At 40.0% G+C, this 24,658-nt stretch overlaps 1 protein-coding gene across 2 annotated transcripts in view; it reads right to left on the bottom strand.

The window, feature by feature from the left end:
• Positions 1 to 691: 691 nt before the first annotated feature.
• unc5db (unc-5 netrin receptor Db) overlaps positions 692 to 24,658 on the bottom strand; it is a 278,720-nt gene continuing 254,753 nt past the window's right edge. For both annotated transcript variants that reach the window (XM_019366122.2, XM_005472915.4), the window contains 3 exons: positions 18,992 to 19,156; positions 16,711 to 16,889; positions 692 to 5,849 (listed from right to left, as the gene is read on the bottom strand). In XM_019366122.2, coding sequence (XP_019221667.1) covers positions 5,588 to 5,849; positions 16,711 to 16,889; positions 18,992 to 19,156 — 606 coding nt within the window. In that variant the 3' untranslated portion in view covers positions 692 to 5,587. The remainder of the gene's footprint in view (positions 5,850 to 16,710; positions 16,890 to 18,991; positions 19,157 to 24,658) is intronic.

Raw genomic sequence — 24,658 nt, 5'->3', positions numbered from 1 at the left:
TCTCTAGAGAGCAGAGACAACTTCACTGATTCACAAAGGCTGCATAAAAGTCATTCCACTTCTCACTTAATTTATTACCTCATAAACACTTTCAGTGAAATGAAATTATCATCTCAGTCATTTGTTTAAAGCCTTCTTCAGTTCTGAACGATATTCATGTTATTTAGAGCCATTTTGAGAGTTCAACAGGTGAAAAACCTTTGGGCATGGCTACATTGTGGTTGTCATGTTGGCATTTATCTGAATCAGATAAATGCCTTTTCAGCTCTGCAGTGCAGACGATACATTTGGTCCAGAGGCCACAACTCAGCGAATAGTACATGTTACAGACTCTGACCTGCGATGTCGCCGGGGATAAAATAAATAAATAAATAAATAAGTAAATACAAATTCTAATTTAATTGGAGAAAGCCAATCTACATTCTCCTAAATAAACATGTACACTCAAACTGAACACTTTAGAGAATAAATCTCTGACATTTTTTCCCCTGGCACCTTGTGGACTGCTTGTTTCAGTTTGGTTACATCGACAAAAAATAAAGCAACGCCTGCAAGCATAACCCTCCATTATCATCACAACTACAGTCCCCTAGAGAGGAGGGTATTACTGTCACCCACCAACCCCCCAGTGTGTTGAGTCATCCCATGTGCATTAGCCAACGGAAAATGAAAAATTACTTGAGACAAGTTGATCTTTCAACTGTACATTTATTTCCAAAAGGCTGCATATACATTTGCAAATTCTACTGTACAGAAAACATCCAAAATGTCCATAATTATAGATACAGTATACCGCAAAGCTGCCCTGGCATTACCAAACATAGCTGTTCAGCACTAGAAAAGCTCTGCAGCCTATTCATTATTATAATCTTAAATACTTTTTTCAACTTATACCTTTAATGTAAGTCAGTATGATTAATTGTTCTTTTTTTTCATCCCCATCTGTACTTTACAAACATTCACCATTTACAGTAGTTAAACAAGGCACAAGAATAGTGATATGAAGCCAAAGGCCATGCGTGAAGCAGGAAAGAGCATCGGACCGACCAACTCAGGTGACGGGAAGTCATGGGTGCAACAGTGAAGTTTTTATCTCATGAAACAGGGTTAGTCTTACACCAAAGCATTATACACAGTGAAAATATGTTTGTGTAAGAGTGTGTATGAGCTCACTTATCAAAGAACTGAATTTCAACGTGTCAATGGGATACAGTAAACACAGCTGATACACATCCAGGATGAAGGTGCACGTTGAGTTTGCTTGTGTGTACCACACAGACAAGATGCTCTCGATGCGACATAAGCCACCGCTAAGCATTACAAAAGCACACGTTTCCTTTTCTGACACTCCGCTTGTAGTAATGAAAAGCAAAATCCAGTTAGTCACAATTAAAGGATAAAAAAAAAGACAAACAAAAGATTACCTTTCATATTCTTCACTTCAATTACAGAATAAAGGAATAGAAACTGATTACAAATGCATAGAAATGATGCAGGGAAATAAAAACGGATGGATGTAACCTTTCACATGCACAGTGCCAGTGGTGTATTCCAGGTGACCATATAAGTTGTGATGAACCACCGAGCAAGAGGTTATGTTTCCCTCTCTTTGTTGCAAAAATAGTCAAGAGAATTGAACTCAGATGAAATATGCTGAAGGACTAGATTCACAGGTAGGGAACTGTCTATGTACTTTGATCAAAAAGTATCAGCACCTGGACCATAAAAATCATTTGGTTAGTCTTCTCTTCTGCTATTCTGAGACTGCTGTGTGGAACTGCTGTTAGCTGTACCCAGCATGAACAGGAGATCAGCTAGTTTTTGATTTTTAGGGGCTGAATCCCAGTGTTTTCCCAGTTAGTATATCTGTAACTTTGTCAAATAATAATTTATTTAGTTAGTTATTTAGTTACAGTAATGTAAGCAATACAGTATTGCCTGTTGTGTTGTTGTATAAAAGTGGCAGGGGTTGATCTTCACTTGTTGCATCAGACCAATTTTGTACTTGTTAAAGACAGGGTGATAAAGAGCTGAAAACGCTTCAGCTGTTATAATGAAGAATTCTTTGTTTTCCTTTTCCTGATACAAAAGGCTGAATAAATAACCAACAAAAAACAACATTTGTAGTGACTCAGTCATTCACAGTTTATCTATAGCCAACATTTTATTATTCTGAGTAGGCTAACATCTATAACTCTTTATGTTTTAGTAATACCAGCGAATGCCAATGCTGGGGACTGGTCTGAGATTCTATTTTGTTCATTTTCATCCAAATCTGTTACCACTGAATTTCACTATGCAGTATAATGTAGAAGTTAAAAATGACCCCTTTTCTGTTTCTCTGTCTTGAAAATCTCTCAAAATTTGAAGAGTTGGTATATGATTGAATGCTGAAATGTAGCCTTATTGGAAAGTGCCATGCTTACCTTCAAATGAAACCAACACACAGTTACAGTACATTTAATGGTTTTTGTCACATTAGTGTTCAAAGATCATGTTACAGGAAAAAACACAAACAAACAAAAAACCTTTCATCTAAAATATTCAGCTACAGTGTTCTGCCCAGTAAATCTACCTTCTCTCTAAATTGTGTTAAAATTTGCTTTTGGATAGAAACCTGGCTTTAACACACTCAAAATGGCACACCGTGTCTTTGTCCTGATAATGATTTAAGAGTTGAAACAGGTCAAATCTGACATGTTTTAAGGTACCAAATGCTAAACATCTGAATTTTTCCCAAACTTACCTGTAAGTATACCAAACACATATATGTAGCCTTTTTGTATATTAGCTATTCAGGTTAGCTTATAATCACCAGATTATAGTTTTGTATTTTCTTTTTTTGCGTTCTTTTATTTCATTTCTGACTTATTTGTTTTTAAATTCAGTTTAATTTCACTTAGTTTCCAGAGTGTGATTGTTCTTTACAGTTTAGTTTTTATTAGTTTCAGTCTTTTTAATTATTATTGTATGTATGGTATATGCAAAAGGCATGATTTAGAAAAATCAGTGCTGATAAGCAAAAAAACAATGTTTTTCTAATAAAAACACAGAGCTTTTGGAAAGCAGATGACTTATACAGACATCGAAATACAAAACCAAATCTATCAATGTTTCAAGTTATGATAACAAATTTTATAAGGCTGACAAATAAAAACTAAGAATATTGCATTTATATCTGGATTCTTTTTTAGTTTCCAAGTTCACATAATCATTTCAGTTAGTCTGATTTTTAGCCTAACAAGTCTAGATTTATATTTTGATTTTAGTTAACAAGAATGTTTATCTCATTTTAGTTTTAGGTTTAGTTTTGTTTAACTGTAATATTGGTAATACCAATATTACCAACCTCCTGGTCTACATGTCCACATTACGTTTTATTTTACATAAGAAAACAATAAAAATGTATCACCCCCTCTGATTTTTAATGCTGCATCTGCAAACAGTCTAAAAGCACACAAAACCTGGTAATTAGTTTTTCAAAATAAAGTCCATTTTCTTTTTCCAACTTTTTATCAAAGTTAAATGAAAATTAGGTTTCCATACAGTTCGCGTGAGGCCTGTAAAACTGTAAAATTGTAAGCTAATGTTGACAACAAGATGTTTTGAGAAAAATTCAAAATAGGTTCCAGTTGGGCTGTTCCATTCGCCTGCTCTCTGTGTTACCTCATAGTATTATGTTTTTATATCAGCCAAATGTTTTTTGGCTAGATTTATGTCTGATTTATAAAAGTTTACAAAAACAGCTCCCACAAGTCCCGCTGACAAGTCTAGGTAATATATTATAGCTTAAAGTCACTTAAGACCTTAAACAACCTTTTAGAAATGTGTGATAAGTGTTTAGTTTGGTTAAAATTCAGGTCTGTTTTTCCCCTCCTGCCATCATTCAACTATTCTAACCTTCCACTACAGCTCCACTCTTGTCACTTGCTGGCCCTCTTCTGTTTCAGTATAAATTAGTGAGACTCTCCGTGGAATTTTTCATTGCTCGGTGCAGAGCAAAGGACATTCCGTTCACCAGGGTTGCAGACAGAAATCTCAGTGGCACATATCAGAAAATTCTAACCTGAAAGTTCACGGCTAGAGACTGCCAGGAGTACGTGAGAAAATATAATTTTGCATAATTTGGCCTTATTCACCCAGCATGCACCTCTCTAGCAAGGTGAAGGCTGTTATGAGACCCGCTGTGATTTCAGTCATACAAATCTCTCCACTGCAAGAACACTGGGTGATGTTTTTGAATATATCTGATGTAAAAAGTACTTAATTGAACCTTGAATTAAGAGTCTTAAATAATTACAAAGACGCTTCCTCCAAACACCAGCTAAAGCTCTGACAGCTTCAAACCTTAGTGTGTGTTCAAATATAAAGATGAGGGGTTAACGTTTCAATATATTTCGACCTCGAGGTCATCAAACGTTTCACTTACCATTACCTCACATGACTATGACATTTTCCCTTATTCCCTCAGCATGATGTGGGATTTATATACAGTATATACGGTTACTGTATGTTATATATGTCTGACACTGTCTGTATTCCTTTGTTGTTTTTTGAATAATATGAAAATATGTGACCTCTACAGCCGCGAAATGTTAGTGTGGTGTGTGAGTTGTGTATTTGTGTGTGTGGGTGGTAGACGGGGCAGCTGGGTGTGTCGGGGCCTGATATGAGGTCTGTGTGACGGGTGTTAATGGTGGGAAGTGGATGATAAGACGTAGCGATGACCTCCCCACGGTGCCAGGAAATGATGTTTTACAGCTTCCTCCCTCTCTATCTGCCGCTGGAGGAAACTGTAATGAATTGTAATGCCACGGTTAGAAATCTCACTCTGCCACATTACGCCACAACCAATGGCTCGTTTTCTTTCTTACTTTTTTTTTCGAGTAAAACTGGGGATGATATATTTATGATTATTTTTTGCATAAATGATCACATAAGTGCTAAAATTTAGGTTTGGGGATTTTTTTCTCTTAATAAATAAAAACAGGTGATTTTGAAGATACCTGCCTTGAAAGTTCACTAGCACAACATTTAAGCAATCAGGAGCTTCCCATTAAAAAATATAACAGTGGACATTAAAAGAAAAGAAAAACTAGCTTTTAAGTCTTTTTTCATTTGTTGACATGGGGAGGGGAGTGTCAGATCAAACATAGGCGACTAACATTACGCCACAATTGTATCATCTTATTTGCATATTCAAAGTTATATGCAAGCGTGTGGACTGCTGGAAAAGGAGCTCCCTTCTCCTCTAACGCGGGTTCAGACAATAGCAGACACAAAGGGGAATAAATTCACATCAACCTAAAATAAAAGAAGTTAGAAACAAACAGAAAGGACTGAGTGGAAAGGCAGACAAAGATTTACAGTCCAGCCTCAGACGGGTTCTTAAAAGAGAGGGGCAGATCCACAGCAGGTGCCGGCTCACCTCGACCTGTTGTGATCGGTCGCCGTGTTGAACACTGGCACCGTCTACTCACCTCGTGACCTTCTACCGCACCGCCGCAGTGTGTTGTCCATCACTGACTGTGTGCGTACACAGATATATATGTCAGTCTGTCAGTTTTTACTGGCTCTCTCTCCTCTCTCAGCCTGTGTATTCAGAAGCGCAGTCCTCTGTATTCTGACTGGTTAGTCTGCCTGTTCCGTACAGACTGCTTGCTTGTATGTGAATGGAGTCAGACTCACACTCGTCCTGGTCCTTGGGGGAACTTTTGGAGTGGATCTTTCCAATCTCCTCCAGGGCACTGGCTAGAGAGTCAAGGTCAGAAGTGTCCTGGTGACGAGCCTCCCACAGGCTTAGTATGACCGCAGACGGACTCCGCTGCTTTGCAAAATACCCCAGGTTTCTGTAGAGGAGCACATACAGAAACATGAAAGTAACTGTTTCTTTACAGATGCCACATGCAATGATCTTGCAAAAGACAACAAATGTTTTAATGACTTTATCAGGTGGTCTTAAAGTTTAAATGTAAATGTGTAAATCTGCTAGTCCATCACTCATGGTAGTTCACCTGCTTCCTATGTGCACACATGCTACAGGAGTCCATACACAATATGACTTTTCATTGTACAACCAGTTGACCAGAATCTACATATAAAACTGTATGCTTGTCACTTTGTGCCTATTGGTTGGTCGCTAGTAACAGTCACCTACATAACACTGTAAGATATTTAAGGCCCCATCAACTGTCAATCAAATGGTGAGAAAAGTTTCACTTGGGAGTCGCCCACTTCATGTTACTAACAAGTATTTTGCCTGATTGCGCAACAAATCATTGAATTTCACTGACATTCCTCTGTCGTTACATCATTGCTACTTTTGTGCACACCCCTTAACTTTAAAATCATGGAAAATGATCATTATGTTCTGCAGAAACACTTATTCAGGTTCAGCTAGCTGATGCATGCCCACAGTAGAGGTTCATGTCAGCTCTTTTTTTAAGCCTACTGTATCCACACACATGAATTAGCACAACATTTATTGAATGCTGTGATGGAATCAGCAGAGATGCTAATCATGTCGCGATGATGGATTGGACTGTTACTGAAGCTATAATCTTGCCAAGACCCCAGTCACACAGACCTAGTGACTGATTGGTGACTGCCTGGCAACCACTGGTTGCTAGGGGGAAAAATGTATTTCCTTAAAAGCTGCAAGTAGCTGCTGTGCAGGAATCATGCATGAATAAAGACAAATCAGTAACCCCAGCAGTAACCAGCTATGGAAAAATTTGTGTTCTTTAACTGGTTGGCAACCAATTGGGGAATACAGGGTGCTGGAGATTTGCATGCTTTCAGTATATGGAAGCAGTATATGTAAGAGGAATAAAGAAGAGGCATATGGTGCTGCAGCAAAAGTTGGTACAGAACATCCCAGTTGTCTGTTAACATTCAGCAACTACTTGTGGTTGTGAAACTGTGAATAGTGTGATGCAAACAACAAACAGAGACCATTTGCCTTCAAAGCAAAAGTTTCAGCTTTTTTAAATGATCTGGTTTCAGCAGTAAGGAATCACTTTTAACCAGCAAGCTCCAGCAACCACTCACCAACGTCCGCAGAGGATGCCTAACTTGCATGGAAAAACATTTTTGATCTTTTGAAGCAGTTTCTAATTCATCAGACTTGATTGGTGATCCTTTAAATGCAGTCTTTTTTCTTGTGACCATAAAAATTAATGCTGAGGCTTTTTCCCTATTCCCTATCATACACCTAAAAATAACTAGCTTCTTGAAGAGTTTAGTCCAGACTGACCGGGCTACAGCAGTGCCACTGACATTAAAGTGATCCGTCTTTGTGTAAAGTGTTTGCTGCCCTTAAAGAAAGAGAAGAAAGACGTCTGTTTCAAGCAACGTTAGAACTGTGTCTCTGTCTGCCTCCCCCTCATCACTGCAGGCTTGTTTTGGACAGTAAAGGTTAGCAGCTAACGAGCGAGACTAGAGTAAAGGCACACCAGCATTTTGAACTTTTAAAGAGCCTTAAAAAAGTTAGAAATGAACTCTGTAAGAAACATCTTCTGTATCTACTGTTCCAGCTTCATGTAGTTTACCAGCTACTGAGAACATGAAACTTGAAATTTCACAGCAATGTGAGGTGTGTTTCAAATCATATTTTATTTCACAATGAAATCTGTTTCTAGAAGGGCAGACCTGGGCATTGTACGCGTGACTTCAGTGGGGTCTGAAACAGTCTTAAACTAAACTCCCCGTCAGATAATGGCTTACTTGTTTTTTGTGGGAAATCACAAGTCAACTGTGCTGCTATTATTTTGAAAGTGACTGCTATTTTTCTGTATTACGTATGCCTGTGAATGGAGCTTCACTGCAAATGCACTGGAACCCACGTTTATGACAGATGTGAGTTTACAGCCTCAAAAGACTTGAGATCACATTAAAAAGAGTAACTCATGTGGACGTCTGAGTATTTATTTAGTGACGTCAGAGGTAAAGCTGTGCACTTTAAAGCTGTGTTTAAGGTTTACAGTTTGAATTGAGGAATACAAAAACTTGACAGATCCAGAGCTGCAACGGACATCTGAACCTTTGCTGGCAAAGCAGAAAAAGCAACAAGGACCTTTGACCACGTTATACACATCGAAGGATGAAGCTGTCAAGAGTAGCTTTGTGATTTCACAAATTCACAAAAACAACTATAAGTCGTTCTCTGATGGGGAGATTGTCAAAGAGTGTTTGATGGACTCTGCTGCACCAATACGCCCTGAGAAAAAAAACCATTTGGAATATGTCCCTCTCCAGGTGAACCATAATAAGATGGATCAAGGACAGTTTGGGAAAGTTGGAGCTTCAGTTGAATACTAAAGCGGACAATTTTGACTTTTTCTCCTTGGCTCTGTGATGTCCGTGATTTAGCCCATTTCAGCCGATGGTTGTCCAAGTCAGGCAAAATGTTGAACTTTTAAAATGATGCAAGATACAGTAAACCTGGAACTGAAAATTGGTACTTTCGCATTGTTTTAAACACCAGGAGGTGTTGTTTAAGTCAGTATAACTGCTGGACATGTATTCTTCTCTCAAAAAGGAGAACTCACATCCACACATAAGGAGACACGATCCAGAAGATGTTGGTTCTCTCGGATCTACTTTCATATGTGAACAAGCATTCTCAGTGATGAAGTTATATTTTATATTGTGATTTTTATCTGTATCATGATTTTACTGGAAAGCACTTTGGTGTACTTCGGTCTTTAAAATGTGCTATAAATAAAATTTGATTGATTGATTGAAGTTTAACAAACCCACATTAAGAGCCTGTCTCAGTGATGGCCACATGTATTTCCACCTCAGGCATCACATCTGACTTTAGCCCCGGTGTTCCAACCCAAATAGATTTCTTCCATTGTTCTTCAGTCTGCATGCCAAAGCATCCTTGGGCAAGATGCTGTGATCTTAAGCAAAGTATTAAGATACTATCCTTCACACTCTCCGATGTGTTCATTAGAGTGTGAATGTTCTCACTTGTTTGTACTTGTATGAATGGGTGTGTAAGAGTAAATGAGGCGTGTTGTATAAAATGCTTTGAGTGCTCAAGTAGAGTAGAAAGGTGCAGCAGTATACTAGAACCAGTCTATTTGCTTTGTACAAAGTTTGAAGTCTTTAACTTTTGCAAAAACATGCACAGTTGTTTCTGGCACTGCTGATTAAATATTGGTAAAATGTTGACATTTTTAGGTAGAGATAGGATTAATAGAGTTCTTATCTTGACAGAAATTCTTGTGCCTTTTCCATGGTGCAGTAAGAAGTGAGAAAACAAATGGAAGTAGAAACAGAAACACTGTGTGTGGAGTTACAGAGAGCAAAAACTTAACAGAAACAAAAAAAAGCTCAACCACTAAACAGCTACTGAAAAGAGATAAGATAAGAACAAAAGTATAAAACATAAGCATAAATCTTAATATCATTATATACAATAATTGAAAAAGGCAGAAAGTAGCAGAGTGTGGGTTAAATTTTTCAAATGTCAGAAAAAGGAGGATTTATACCTTCCCTGTTTCCCAACATCCACTCTTATTATTAGTAGTTTGTAAAGAAATAAAGGTACTAATGAACAGACCTGGGTTCAGCTAATTGGTCCCAGTTTCTCATGTTGCCCACCCCCGTTTAAGGGACCATTACAAGGTATTTTATAACTGTCATTGTTGCAAATCTTTGGTTTGTTTATTGTTAGCTGACTGTGCATTTACACATTATTTAAGGCGAATTTTTAAGAAATGGCAAGGAGAACCCGTATCCGTGCTACTCTACACAGTACTCTCTTGGTGGCGCTGTCACTTGGTGTTCGCTGTCACTTGGTGTTCGCTCGCTTTGTGGTAGAGTATCACTTCCTGTTCCTGCTCAAACACAGTGGTGTTTCTGAGTAGCTTTTCTGCTTAGCAATTTAATTTAAATCTTTTGATACATCCCTTCTTCATAGTATAATCTTAACGTGCTTCATCTGAATCACCCTTTCTGTGTACTCACTACCTAATTTGTAGCCAAAGTATTCACTCACTGTCCCTTTACTGTTTCGCTAGCTTAGCTCGTAGCCGACTCGTTAGCACCATGGCTACTTCACCTGTCCCTCCTGCACTTTCCTGCTCATTGTGTCAGATGTTTAGTTACTCCTCGGCCTCCTTTAGCAGTAATGATACCTGTAACAAATGTAGCATATTTGCAGCTCTGGAGGCCAGGATTACTGAATTGGAAACTCGGCTTCGCACCCTTCATTCACCCGTAGCTAGCCAGGCCCCTGTAGCTGGTGCAGCCGAAGATAGCGTAGGCCCCGCTAGCTGTTCCCCGGCAGACCCCAAGCAGCTGGGGAAAGAGGGCGGCTGGGTGACGGTGAGGAGGAAGCATAGTCTTAAACTGAAGCCCCAGGTACACCACCAACCTGTTCATGTGTCTAACCGTTTTTCCCCACTCGGCGACACACCCGCCGGGGGTCAAACTCTGGTAATTGGTGATTCTGTTCTCAGACATGTGAAGCTAGAGACACCGGCAACCATAGTCAATTGTCTTCCAGGGGCCAGAGCAGGCGACATTGAAGGAAATTTAAAACTGCTGGCTAAGGGTAAACGTAAATACAGTAAGATCATAATTCACGTCGGCAGTAATGACACCCGGTTACGCCAATCGGAGGTCACTAAAATCAATATTGAATCTGTGTGTAACTTTGCCAAAACAATGTCGGACTCTGTAGTTTTCTCTGGTCCCCTCCCCAATCAGACCAGGAGTGACATGTTTAGCCGCATGTTCTCCTTAAATTGCTGGCTGTCTGAGTGGTGTCCCAGAAACGATGTGGGCTTCATAGATAATTGGCAAACCTTCTGGAGGAAACCTGGTCTTGTTAGGAGAGACGGCATCCATCCCACTTTGGATGGAGCAGCTCTCATTTCTAGAAATATGGACAAATTCATTAAACCCCCAAAATATGACTATCCAGAGTTGGGACCAGGAAGCAGAGTTGCAGTCTTACACGCCTCTCTGCAGCTTCTCTCCTCCTGCTACCCCCCCAAAAACCCATCTCCATTGAGACTGTGTCAGCTCCCAAAAAGACAAATAACAAATTAAAAACCAGCAATAAACAACTTAAACATAAAAAATCACAAAGAAAGAACAATACAGTATCCACATCTGAACCAAAGAGTAAAACAGTGAAATGTGGATTATTAAATATTAGGTCTCTCTCCTCCAAGTCTCTGTTAGTACATGACTTAATAATTGATCAACAAATCGATTTACTCTGCCTTACAGAAACCTGGTTGCAGCAGGATGAGTATGTTAGTTTAAATGAATCAACACCCCCGAGTCATTCTAACTACCAGAAATCCCGAAGCACAGGCCGAGGGGGCGGTGTGGCAGCAATTTTTCACACCAGTCTATTAATTAACGAAAGACCAAGACAGACTTTTAATTCATTTGAAAGCCTGATGCTTAGCCTCGTCCACCCCAGCTGTAAAACTCAGAAACCAGTCTTACTTGTTATCATCTATCATCCACCTGGGCCTTACACAGAGTTTCTCTCTGATTTCTCAGACTTTTTATCTGATTTAGTGCTCAGCTCAGATAAAATAATTATTGTGGGTGATTTTAACATCCATGTAGATGCTAAAAATGACAGCCTCAACATCGCATTTAATCTGTTATTAGACTCAATTGGCTTCTCTCAAAATGTAAAAGAACCCACCCACCACTTTAATCACACTCTAGATCTTGTTTTAACATATGGCATAGAAACTGGACATTTAACAGTGTTTCCTGAAAACCCTCTGCTGTCTGATCATTTCCTGATAACATTTACATTTACAATAATTGATTACACAGCAGTGGAGAGTAGACTTTATCAAAGTAGATGTCTTTCTGAAAGTGCTGTAACTAAGTTTAAGAATATAATCCACCCACTGTTATCATCTTCAATGCCCTGTACCAACATAGAGCAGAGCAGCTATCTGAACGCTACTCCAACAGAGGTCGATTATCTTGTTAATAATTTTACCTCCTCACTACGTACGACTCTGGATACTGTAGCTCCTGTGAAAACTAAGGCCTCAAATCCGAAGTACCTGACTCCGTGGTATAATTCTCAAACACGTAGCCTAAAGCAGATAACTCGTAAGCTGGAGAGGAAATGGCGTGTCACAAATTTAGAGGATCATCATTTAGCCTGGAGAAATAGTTTGCTGCTTTATAAGAAAGCCCTCCGCAAAGCCAGAACATCTTACTATTCGTCACTGATTGAAGAAAATAAGAACAACCCCAGGTTTCTCTTCAGCACTGTAGCCAGGCTGACAAAAAGTCAGAGCTCTACTGAGCCAACAATCCCTTTAACGTTAACTAGTAATGACTTCATGAACTTCTTCACAAATAAAATTTTTATCATTAGAGAAAAAATTACCAATAATCATCCCACAGATGTAATATTATCTACAGCTACTTTTAGTACCATCGGTGTTAAGTTAGACTCTTTTTCTCCAATTGATCTTTCTGAGTTAACTTCAATAATTAATTCCTCCAAACCATCAACGTGTCTTTTAGACCCCATTCCTACAAAACTGCTCAAAGAAGTCCTGCCATTAATTAATTCTTCGATCTTAAATATGATCAACCTCTCTCTAATAATCGGCTATGTACCACAGGCCTTCAAGGTGGCTGTAGTTAAACCTTTACTTAAAAAGCCATCTCTAGACCCAGCTGTCTTAGCTAATTATAGGCCAATCTCCAACCTTCCTTTCATATCAAAAATCCTTGAAAGAGTAGTTGTCAAACAGCTAACAGATCATCTGCAGAGGAATGGCTTATTTGAAGAGTTTCAGTCAGGTTTCAGAGCTCATCACAGCACAGAAACAGCTTTAGTGAAGGTTACAAATGATCTTCTTATGGCCTCTGACAGTGGACTCATCTCTGTGCTTGTCCTGCTAGACCTCAGTGCTGCGTTTGATACTGTTGACCATAATATCCTATTAGAGCGATTAGAACATGCTGTAGGTATTACAGGTACTGCACTGCAGTGGTTTGTATCATATCTATCTAATAGACTCCAATTTGTTCAAGTAAATGGAGAGTCCTCTTCACACACTAAGGTTAAATATGGTGTTCCACAGGGTTCAGTGCTAGGACCAATTCTATTTACATTATACATGCTTCCCTTAGGCAGCATCATTAGAAGACATAGCATAAATTTTCACTGCTATGCAGATGACACGCAGCTCTATCTATCCATGAAGCCAGGTAACACACACCAATTAGTGAAACTGCAGGAATGTCTTAAAGACATAAAGACCTGGATGGCCGCTAACTTTCTGCTTCTTAATTCAGATAAAACTGAGGTTATTGTACTCGGCCCTGAAAATCTTAGAACTATGGTATCTAAGCAGATTCTTACTCTGGATGGCATTACCTCGGCCTCCAGTAACACTGTGAGGAACCTTGGAGTCATTTTTGACCAGGACATGTCCTTCAATGCACATATTAAACAAATATGTAAGACTGCTTTCTTCCATTTGCGCAACATCTCTAAAATTAGAAATATCCTGTCTCAGAGTGATGCTGAAAAACTAGTTCATGCATTTATTACTTCCAGGCTGGACTACTGTAATTCACTATTATCAGGAAGTCCTAAAAACTCACTGAAAAGCCTTCAGCTGATCCAAAATGCTGCAGCAAGGGTACTGACAGGGACTAGAAAGAGAGAGCATATTTCTCCTGTTTTGGCTTCCCTTCATTGGCTTCCTGTTAAATCCAGAATTGAATTCAAAATCCTGCTCCTCACATACAAAGTCTTAAATAATCAGGCCCCATCTTATCTTAATGACCTTGTAGTACCATATCACCCCATTAGAGCACTTCGCTCTCGCTCTGCAGGCTTACTTGTTGTTCCTAGAGTATTTAAAAGTAGAATGGGAGGCAGAGCCTTCAGTTTTCAGGCCCCTCTTCTGTGGAACCAGCTTCCAGTTTGGATTCGGGAGACAGACACTATCTCTACTTTCAAGATTAGGCTTAAAACTTTCCTTTTTGCTAAAGCATATAGTTAGGGCTGGACCAGGTGACCCTGAATCCTCCCTTAGTTATGCTGCAATAGACGTAGGCTGCCGGGGATTCCCATGATGCATTGAGTTTTTCCCTTCCACTCACCTTTCTCACTCACTATGTGTTAATAGACCTCTCTGCATCGAATCATATCTGTTATTAATCTCTGTCTCTCTTCCACAGCATGTCTTTATCCTGTTTTCCTTCTTCACCCCAACCGGTCGCAGCAGATGGCCGCCCCTCCCTGAGCCTGGTTCTGCCGGAGGTTTCTTCCTGTTAAAAGGGAGTTTTTCCTTCCCACTGTCGCCAAAGTGCTTGCTCATAGGGGGTCATATGATTGTTGGGCTTTTCTCTGTATTTATTATTGTGCTATCTACTGTACAATATAAAGCGCCTTGAGGCGACTTTTGTTGTGATTTGGCGCTATATAAATAAAATTGAATTGAATTGAATTGAAGTACTCTGAGAAATCCATCGTGGCCTGTCATAAAATGCTGAGTTCAATCCTGTGATTTACCGTCAATGTTTTTCGTCTTTTGTTGGTTTCTTTGCATTTTGTCCTGTCGGGCTGTGTCTACTTTTATTTGTCTTTGTTGTGACTTCTTCTCTTATTTTGATAACTGTAGACCTTTTGCTGTTTTTACTTCCTGTCCTTGTCTGTTTTCCCTCCACTGCAGTGATGACTACCTCGCCCTGATTGTTTTCACCTCTGTTAATTAGCTCCATCTGTTCCCAATTATTCCCCCTCCCTCTCCCCCAGGTTGCCTGTTTGTTCTCCCTTTGGCTCCCAGGTTTACATTTAAGTGATGTTTTCCTTCTTTCCTTCGCAGGTGACGTCATCTTTAATTTAAACATTTCAAAAACTGAATGCAAATACAGTGCATGTAATATGTTGATGAAAATGACCAAGACAAAAATTTTACATGGTCGTTCCAACTGCTCTTACATTTTATAGTTGTGTTTTTAATACAAAAACACCAATTTAGGCCTGCATGACTGGGGCTAAGGTGATTAATTTCACAGTGACTGCCAGCAACTGCTCATACCTGAGTGGAAAACACTTAATTTTCCCTAGCTACCAGAAGCTGCCAAGTAAACTTAGGACAAAAAGTAACACAATTTGTGTTTGGTTGATTATTTCTTTGTTGTAACAATGCTTCTTGGCAAGAAATCTGATACTGTTGGAAAGCCAGCTTATTTCCCTCAAATAGAGCCAGACTTGTAAGGAGGATGTATTTGTGGGTTGCATCAATGAAAAACTTGCAACATTATCTCTGCCACTGCTAAACAGCTTATTCTGCTATTGGCTCTTATTTGGTGTTGTTTATTGGATTGGATGATTGAAGTCTGAAGACACAAGACATATTGGCAGTGTAAACATTTATTAATTTAATAATTTACCAAAAAGGAGCCTCAGCAGAGTTCAGAAGAACCTTGGTCACCAGCTTGATCACACACGGGAGGGAGGGAGGGACTTCTGGCACACGCCAAATCAAACCAATCAATCGCACATAATAAAACAGTTGAACCTTGGCTAAATAAATGTCAGTGCAATAACCTCAGTAAATTCTTTTTGTTTATTTTCCCTGTATATCAGGTTAATTCAACTTAGTTTCATCTTGTTGTTCTGAAACCACTGTTTTAGGACCCTGGTTTAGAGAATCCACTAAAAAACAACAGTTACCTATATGGGCCCCAAAATGAATCGTTTAAAATCTTGGTATTAAACCCATTTGGGTCACTGAATGCCCTTTATTTGACTCTTAGAAAATCAGCATACTGAGTGCTAACTGTAAATTAATAGAACTAAAGAGTATCTCGGTGCAGTAAACACAACCATCTGCTTTTCCATGTACCTAGAATGAAAAGTTTGACCCTTTAAGAATAAATTACCACCGCAAGTGATTACCACTGAACAGAGTTTGCTTTATATTTCATTCTCAGCTTCTGCCAAAGGAAAGGAAAAGTAAAGCTTGTTGCCATGCCAATACAGTACAATGCCTTTGTGTCTCACTGAGCAGGGAGTCCAGCTGGGGGCAGTGTTTCACTGCCGCTGTGTGGTTCTTCACAAGACTCACAACAGCAAGCAGCACAAAAAAAACTGCAGCGATTGGTCACATCAGGCTCAGTTCAAAGCTGCCCAACTTGGAGAGGAAAGCTTATCTGGATAATTTAGAAATCCCAAAGGACTCTTAGATAGCAGCATCTCATGAATCATGCACTTAACAGGAGATCATAGCTGACACCAGCTAAGGCCAAGCAAAGACAACAACTGGGCTGAGGAAATAAGAGTGCAGTGTCTCATCAAAAATGCATATTTGTGTTTGGGAGAAGAAAAAAATCAGGTAATAAGTAAGTGATCAGAGTGACAGAAATGTTGGAGGCTCACTGGATTTCACGCTGTTTATGTTTCAAACGTAGAGTGGATGTAGGGGTCAGAGTGTGTATGATGTTCCACAGCATCCCACAGTCAGTTACACCACGTGCCGTACAGTTAAACAATCAGCCGTCTCTCTTGATGCTCAGGGAGCACGAGGAACCTGAAGCTACATTCAGCAGCTTATCAACACCCACCTGAGTCTTATCACTGTCATCAGCCTGTGTTCATTACAGAGAGGAGGACACACACACACTCACACACACACACAGATCATGCAGTCTCAAAGAGGATGCACATCATACACTCACCGATCTAAGTGGAGCTTTTGGGCTAAGAGTTGCCAGTCCTTGCCCTTGGCGTTGGCAGTGTCGAAGGTGGCACAGATCCTCTGGCGGATGGACAGGGGGATTTTGAAGGCCTTGGGCCCCGTCTGGGACGTGATGGTGCAGTCTGTCTGCATAAAAAATGGAACTGACTCCTTTTCGGTCTGGAGGAACAGAACAGAAGCAGACTAATCAGACCAGGCCAGAGAGGATTTGCAACTCTGCAAATAGTTGAGGTTTACTGGGTCAGGACCCTTCGGACAATATTTTTACACTTTAAAAGATCAGTAAACAGACTGTAAGCCAATGAGACAAAAGTGATTGGTGTATGGGGGTACTTGGCCTGTGGCCTGTGGATCAAGCCATGAAAACCATCTTTTAAGCCTACATGTGGACAATTTAAGGAGTACCAGTTTTCTGTGTCCTCATGCTCATTTTCATTTGACCATACCAAGACTTCAGATTTATTTATTTTTTACCAAAACAGAATAAAAGTTGCGTCTGTCCAAAAACATGGATGGAGGTGTGAAAAAATGCTCTCATAACACAGTGCTGCATTTGACTGCCTTTGTGAACTAAACTTGGAGAAGAAGAAGAAGAGGAAGAAGACAGCACAATGACACAAGAACGCTTTACTGAGTTCACAGTCTGGTTTCTGCTCAGTGAGTGATGAGGTCATAACTTGAAACATATTGCTGGATTGTAATTTACAAATAAAATATGTTAAAATCTTGCTGTGTGCTGGTTTTTTTTTCTTCTTTGTGTGTCCTCTGCACGTGCCCAGTGGAAGAGTTGCCTGCACTGGTTCAAATGTGGATGCAAGCCAGCATCACTAGCATAGCACACAAAGTTAGTTATCACAAAGTCAAGTCAAGATATGAGCGCCTTAACATAAAACAGCATGCGATTAATCATGAACATGGACAGTTAATACGTGTTTTTTTTTTTTTTTTTATCACAATACTAAAGCTTGGAGAATAGTAAAATGGCTTTAAAACACTTGGAAGCCAACAGGAAGAAAAACAAGGATTCTGTAATTTTTATGTTATTGATCAGAATCTGAGGACAGGTGTCACTGCTGCATTTAAAGTAATTAAAACAATTTTAAATCAAGTCAAATGTAATGTGGAAGTCCCGAAAAAAATTTGAATATGTTAAAAGTGCAGTAGACAAGCCTTAACCATGAAATTACTTGTGCCAGCAGGTATGAAACCTTTGGGGAAAAAGGAGGATTGATTGCCCTGTGAAAGAGTTCAAAAGCAACGTTCAGTTGGTATTCTTTTTAACTGGATCTTTCACAAAACCAGTTTACTTATTAGCCTAATACAGCCAAGTGATTTAAAGGAAAGCAGTATGCTGTTTGAGCTCTGTTACTAATATAATATCATTGAGTCCTCTCCTTCCATTTGGGTCTAACAGCATATAGTTGGAGAGACATTATAACATCTATGTCTTTTTACAGACTTAAGGCAATCCTGTGACAATGCAGCAAGATTTGGATAGACTGAGTAATGGTTCACTCTGGTGCAAAGAAGCAATAAGGCTGTTGTCACTGATATCCGTTCAACGTGGTGGCCCCGCATTGTAAAACATGCTGCAGACCTCTGGAAACCCCTGTTTGCTGTATTTACCAAACTGAAACCGCTGATGATTTGAATTCAACACACCACACCTATAAAAGCTTTTTTTTCTTGTTCCTGTCTGACAAACTCCACTAATCATCAAGGCAAAATTTAATCAAACCATAAAAAGTCATTGTAAATAATATTTCACATGTCTGACTGTGACTTTTATTAGTGCTGGTGGCCTTGAGGTAGGACAAGCACATTTGTGACTGGTTGTGAAAAAGCAGTTGGGTGAAATCAATGAGTAGCACTCTCTTCTGCCTTAACAGCGACTGTCAAGGTGCTCTTGAGTGAGTATTCCTGACTCCTAGCTGCTCCGGTGGAGCTGCTCAGCAGCTGATAGAAAGCTGTTGTTACAGCGGGCAGCTCCCAGGTGTTGGTGTATGTGAACATGAAGGCGGCTATTTGCTGGAACATGCGTCTTCTTGGACAAACAGAGGTTAAAAAACACAGAGCAAATGCACCAAACAGCTGGATCTTGTTTTTGGAAAGAAGGGAAGGAAGAGTGCCCTCCTCGCTCTATTAATACACAGCTCAAGCTCAGGAGAGCTGGTCCTGCTCCGGTGGACACACTCCAGGAAGGTTACATAAAGGTTGAGTGAAAAAAGTGAAACACCCTCCCCACAGCTGCAGAGCCTCACCTCGGCCACAGCCGTATAGACCTGCAGAATCTGCTCGTGGCCTTTGACCTGGCGCACGCTGATTTTGCAGGAGAGCTGGGCGGTGGCAGGGCTGTATCTCTCCAGAGAGAAGGCACAGTGCAGGGGCTGCTGGTTGCTGCACCACACTTGGGGGAACGAGAATTCCTGAGGAGGGAAAATAGAGAGAATAGATCACCGACATCGCACTCACAGGTCAATATGACCTAACCCAAATTATACATTATGTTAATATAAAGCCAAGTGATATAGTATTGTTGATGAAGTGCACAAATATAAACAGTTGTAATTTATCTTCTCCTGTTTATCCAATTCAGGGTCACAGAGGAGCTGGAGCCTATTCCAGCTACCATAGGGCGAGAGGCGGGGTACACCCTGGACAGGTCGCTACTCTATTGCAGGGCTAACACATAGAGACAGACAACCATTCACACCTATGGGCAATTTAGAATCACCAGTTAACCTAACCTAATGTCTTTGGACTGTAGGAGTACCTGTATGTATGTGTGTCATCATTCGGTCTATAAACACAACAGCTCAAAAAGTTTTGAATGAATTCTCATTAAACTTTGTAGGAGTGTAAAGTGGAGGCATGTTAACAATCCATTAAAATATGACTTACATCCACCAAGGTCATCAAGGTCAACTCAATGATTCATTGGTCTAAAATTGGCAAGAAGCCTTGTAACTTAGAAACTATGATTCTTATTAAGTGTGCTGTGTATTGTCAATGTGTAGAAAATACTGTATAAGATTGTAACACAACATGTCAAATTTAACCTCTCCTTCAAAGTCAACAGATTAATCTGAAGGTCAAAGTAATAATACTGCTATATAGAGCTATTTAAATATATGTTTCTTACTGCCATTGTTTGTACTGAGGACATATAGACATAAAGGGAATGATATATGGGGATTCTAAATATCACATTACTTTATTATGGCTTTGTTATGTACATTACAATAACACGTTATAACAGTTAGAATCCACAACAATGAATAAGTACAATTTTTTGAAAAAATTAAATGAACTGTGTAAAAAAATAATTATTATTTATTGCTAAAGATTTAAATGATTTACTAAACAATACAATGGATGCAATACATAAACCATATTCATAAAAAAATAAAAAAGTATATTAAAATTGGCTTCAACAGGGTAAATAGGAAAAGCCTTTGCACTTGTTTTTACTGCACTACAAATGTCTTAAAGTGCATAAAAAAACAATGTTATTCCCTTAAAAGTAAATACTTCCCAGAGAGTGAGTGGCCTTGACGGGGATTTGTGCTTTAGGAGTGTTTCTTGTGCCATTTTACCTTTTGTATAATTGTATCAGCAACAGGAAATCACAGTAACCACAGCGCCACTTGCTGGTAAACGCAAGAATGCATAGGAGAGTTGTACGAGCAACAGAAAGGCAAGTTATGGAGGTTTTTGGGGACAATGGATTATAACCAATTTTATATTTGATTCTCTGATAGACTTGTGTTCAGCTTATGTCTCTGCAGCTGATTGGTTTTTTTTTTTATTTAAAAAAGGATTTGCTGAACAGGCGACATGCATGAATGTTGCAGTAAACAAGGTGATTCCACCACCACTGCAGAGTGCAGCTCAGATTTACAGCTTTTGCTTGCTGAGGTCACTGTTTAGCAGGTTACCATGCACCAAAAGTGTTGTCATGCCCGCTCATGTGTGGTTTGCTTTGGTGTTGTGTTGGCATGTCATTCACCTCCTGTCAAGCATACTGTGGCCAATGAGGTTGGGCTGGGGGCAAATACAGCCATTTGTATTTGCATTTATATTTTCTAATCCTTCAGTGGTGAAGCAGTGTTTTTTTTTCTATGTTAAGGAGAAAATGGCAGAGAGCCATGAGTGACATCACAATTTCCACTAGCAACACATGGGATTACATCAGGGATTGGCTCTTCTTGACCCCCTTCTTGTTTTCAGTGTGTTGGACAGGCTGATGAGGTCAGGCAAGAGTCTTTTTGGACTATGATGTTTGCAGATGACATTGTGATCTGTAGTTTGCATCTATGTTTGCATCCAAAAAACCCCAAGAAGAAGATCACAATAAAGAGTGTCCTAGCATTTTATTTGTTTTTATCATGGCTGACACTGTAGAAAAACACCCGCACACTACCACACAGTAATTAACACATAATGCACCACCCACAAGTGTGACTGTTGGCAATGATGCTGGTCACTTGTGTAGGCTATGTTGAAGGGTCGACAAAGAATCACCACAGAACTCTAATTGAGCCATAAGGTGGTAGTGAGTACTACTAATGCAGGGTTTGGAGATTGTGACACAAGCAAAAAGCCAAGCGCTGAAGCCGTTAAGATTTTTGTTTCCATGGTTTAGAAACAAAGTTAGAGAGGCAAGGTTGAGATAGTTTGCACATGTACAGAAGAAGGATGTTGAATATGGAGCTACCAGGGAAAGAAAAGGAGCACAGAGAAGATTCACAGCCATGTAGAGGGTTGGTGTGACACTCCAGAATTAAGCATTTTGATTCAGACTTTGTGTGGTAGGAATAAACCATTTTTGTGTTTTCCAGAGGAACTAGATTGTAGCTCAAAATTGTGATTACATGCCGAACTGTGAAAATTAACTGTTGCTGATTTCTTGATCTGTGCTAAACGGATTTTTGCAATTTGAGTACTGGCTGAATTTCATTTTCTTTTCTACTGAATCAAATGCAGATGAAGTATTTGTGAAATTCCTGAATTGGCTGTGTCAAAGGTCACGGAGATGAAAGTCTGAACTGCACTTTAAAAAACAAGATAAGATATTAGAACTGAATAGACTCTTATAGCTGGAACGACAGCTACAAAGAACCTGGGTTATAATTAAACCGATACTTACTAACTCAAAAAGTTGTACTTTATCTTTTCATTCTTTAAACTGTTTTTAGGGATTTGCATGCACGATCGAAGTGCATTCTTCCACTTCTCATTTGCTCTCACAAACCTTGACTCTGGTCGCAGAGATCTGTAAAACACTTTCAGTGCCACATCGAAATGAGATGATTTGGGGCACTGTTCTACACGTGGCCACACCGTCACATACACAGCCACTTACATGAGGCAGGATGAAAGGTAAGAGCGGGCTTTGAAGTTTCAGTGATTCCAGGGTTTGATGTATTTATGCATGGAAATAACAACTGTTAAAGAGACAAAGAAGAAGTCATGATAAGATTTGCAAATAGAGCCTGAATCCCAGCGGAGTTACGCTGATAACAGAAGCAGCTGTGCTGTAAGCAGTCTACTGTACGGAGGAATTAGGTGCAGACGAAGAAGTTTGCCTTTGATGTATAATTAATTTCAGTGGAGGGGCACATCTTTGAGGAAATGTCCTTGACCTCTGTTCGACTCCATCTCGGCCATATCTGCATCTTGCAAAGTGACCTGTCTGTGTGGCAGACTTAGCACATGTGGCTTTGATCTGGGCTGCCCAGTGCAGCTCACGGCAGAAGATAATGGAATCTGGAATCAGAGGCGAACGGGGGGGTGATGGACGTAGAAAAGCTGGGATGCTCTTTAGCTGACTTGATGTATGGCTCGATGCTCTGCTATTATTCTGCACCTGCTCGGGCGAAGCAGGTTGGTGCTGTCTGCCGTCCTGAGGCCTTCATAAATAAGGCGGTGCACAGGGTAGCTGTCTTTGAAGCGCTTTCACCCTGTATTCACATCTTTAAGTCACAGCGGTGTTACAGTGAGGACAACAGGTACACAAACAGAGGCCACTGATCTAATACAGTTTGCATCTTAATGGTCCTGAAAGCAAAGCAAACACAGAGCTATTAATCACTGCTCACATCCTTCTTCATGGTCCTTGTGTGAAAGAGAGAGAGTGGGTGTCTGTAAGCCACTTTACAGCAGAAGTCACACTAAAAGAGCAGTTTAAATGACAAAATGGTGCAGAAAGACCAAAAACAAACGCAACTGGGACATTATAGAGCCTAAATTAATCAATTTCTGTTGTGCGTGTCTTATTATATATGGGGACAGAGCTTAAAGAGGGCCTTGGGTTGCTCCAACCCTCTGAGGGCCCATCAAAATCAGCGCAACCATATCACGGTACTTTCAGCAGCTTCTCTATTTTCCAAGGAGTTCCCACAACAGATAGACCCAAAAGTTTGATTTGGTACTGATTTTTATACCAGGGTTTTAATCCTGACCCCAATCCTTCCATTAATTATATTTCCCAGTCCCCCCCCTCACGTAACTGGGTTTTCTTTTGCAAGTGAATGTTAACCGCTACACTATGTGGCATAAATTGCTCATGCATGAGCATGTCCTGGTTTACCCTCCTTTCTGAATCTAATAATAACTATTTAAGACAGGGGTGTCCAAAGTCCGGCCCGCGGGCCGCACCGCGGTCCATTTTTAATTGACCCTCAAGTAATTTTATGAATAGAATAGAATATGGCCCGCACTTCAACTTTTGCTTAAGTGTATTGCACTTCTTAGTTTTAACACCAGGGGGATCAAGGCAGTTGCTTAACCAAAAAGGACAATCACAGAAGAAATTTATCCCCAAGTTACTAAACATGGCAGAACCAAAGAAGCGAAAGTTAGAAAGTGAGTGCAGAAAATTTCAGACACGGTGGGAGAGTGAATATTTCTTCAAAGAATTAAAGGGGAAGTGTGTCTGTTTGATCTGCACTAAAACTGTGGCAGTTATGAAAGAGTATAATGTACGGCCAGTAGCGGTTTTAGATACGGGCGACACGGGCGGTTGCCCGGGGCGGCATCACGGGCATCGGCAAAAAAAAATAAATAAATTGAAAAAAATGCTCGTACTCATGCTGCCCCGACATCAGCCAGCGCATATTGGGAATGTCATAGGCACCGATCGGTTTTCTATCGCCCATTTGCTGGGAGTAAGGGCGCCCTCCGTTTGCGAGGTGCACCTGCTGCTTGCGGCACAGGGAGGAGAGGGCGGGGCGGCGGGGGATTCTCTGGCTGGCTGGAGCAGCATCTAATAACCAACTTGTAAAATAAAGCAAAATAAAAACAAAACAACAAACACGAAAACACCAGACATTATGATACAGACTCATAATTTGCACCGATGTTTTTTCGAAATTCTATACACGAAAACTGAGCACGAGAGCCCTCGGTGCGCCTGCGCGCTGCTGAAGTCAAAGTAAACTTCATTGTCATCTCCGCTACATACAGTCCAGTATATAGAGAGACGAAACCACGAGGCTCCAGTTACAGCAGTGCAAATAAACGAACAATAAATATAGTAGAGTAAGAAAATAAATATACACTTTAGGACTCGGGGTAAAGGGATCAATAACAATTTAAAATTTATAATTTACAGTTTGATGATTTAAAGTCTCACACATAACCCGTCGAAAGCGGAGGGAGACCTGCTGCTTCCAAATAGAGCACATTTCATTCATAATGTTGTAAATCCAAGCCCATTATGTATTCATGATTTGAATCCTGGGTTGTGTGAAATCCCAGAAATACACCCTAGACAAAGTGAATCTGTGAACTAAGGTGTAGGTGTATTAGGTTATGTTGTGGTGATCCTCTGGTTGAGGGATGGGTGTTCATACTGGAGTGCAAAATTAAAACCGATGGAAGATGGACAAGAAAAGTTCAAAGCCATCAGGTGCTCAGTTTAGAAA

Source organism: Oreochromis niloticus, linkage group LG12 (assembly GCF_001858045.2).
Source record: "Oreochromis niloticus isolate F11D_XX linkage group LG12, O_niloticus_UMD_NMBU, whole genome shotgun sequence".
NCBI classification, from domain to species: domain Eukaryota; kingdom Metazoa; phylum Chordata; class Actinopteri; order Cichliformes; family Cichlidae; genus Oreochromis; species Oreochromis niloticus.
This window is presented reverse-complemented; position numbering and strand designations above follow the sequence as displayed.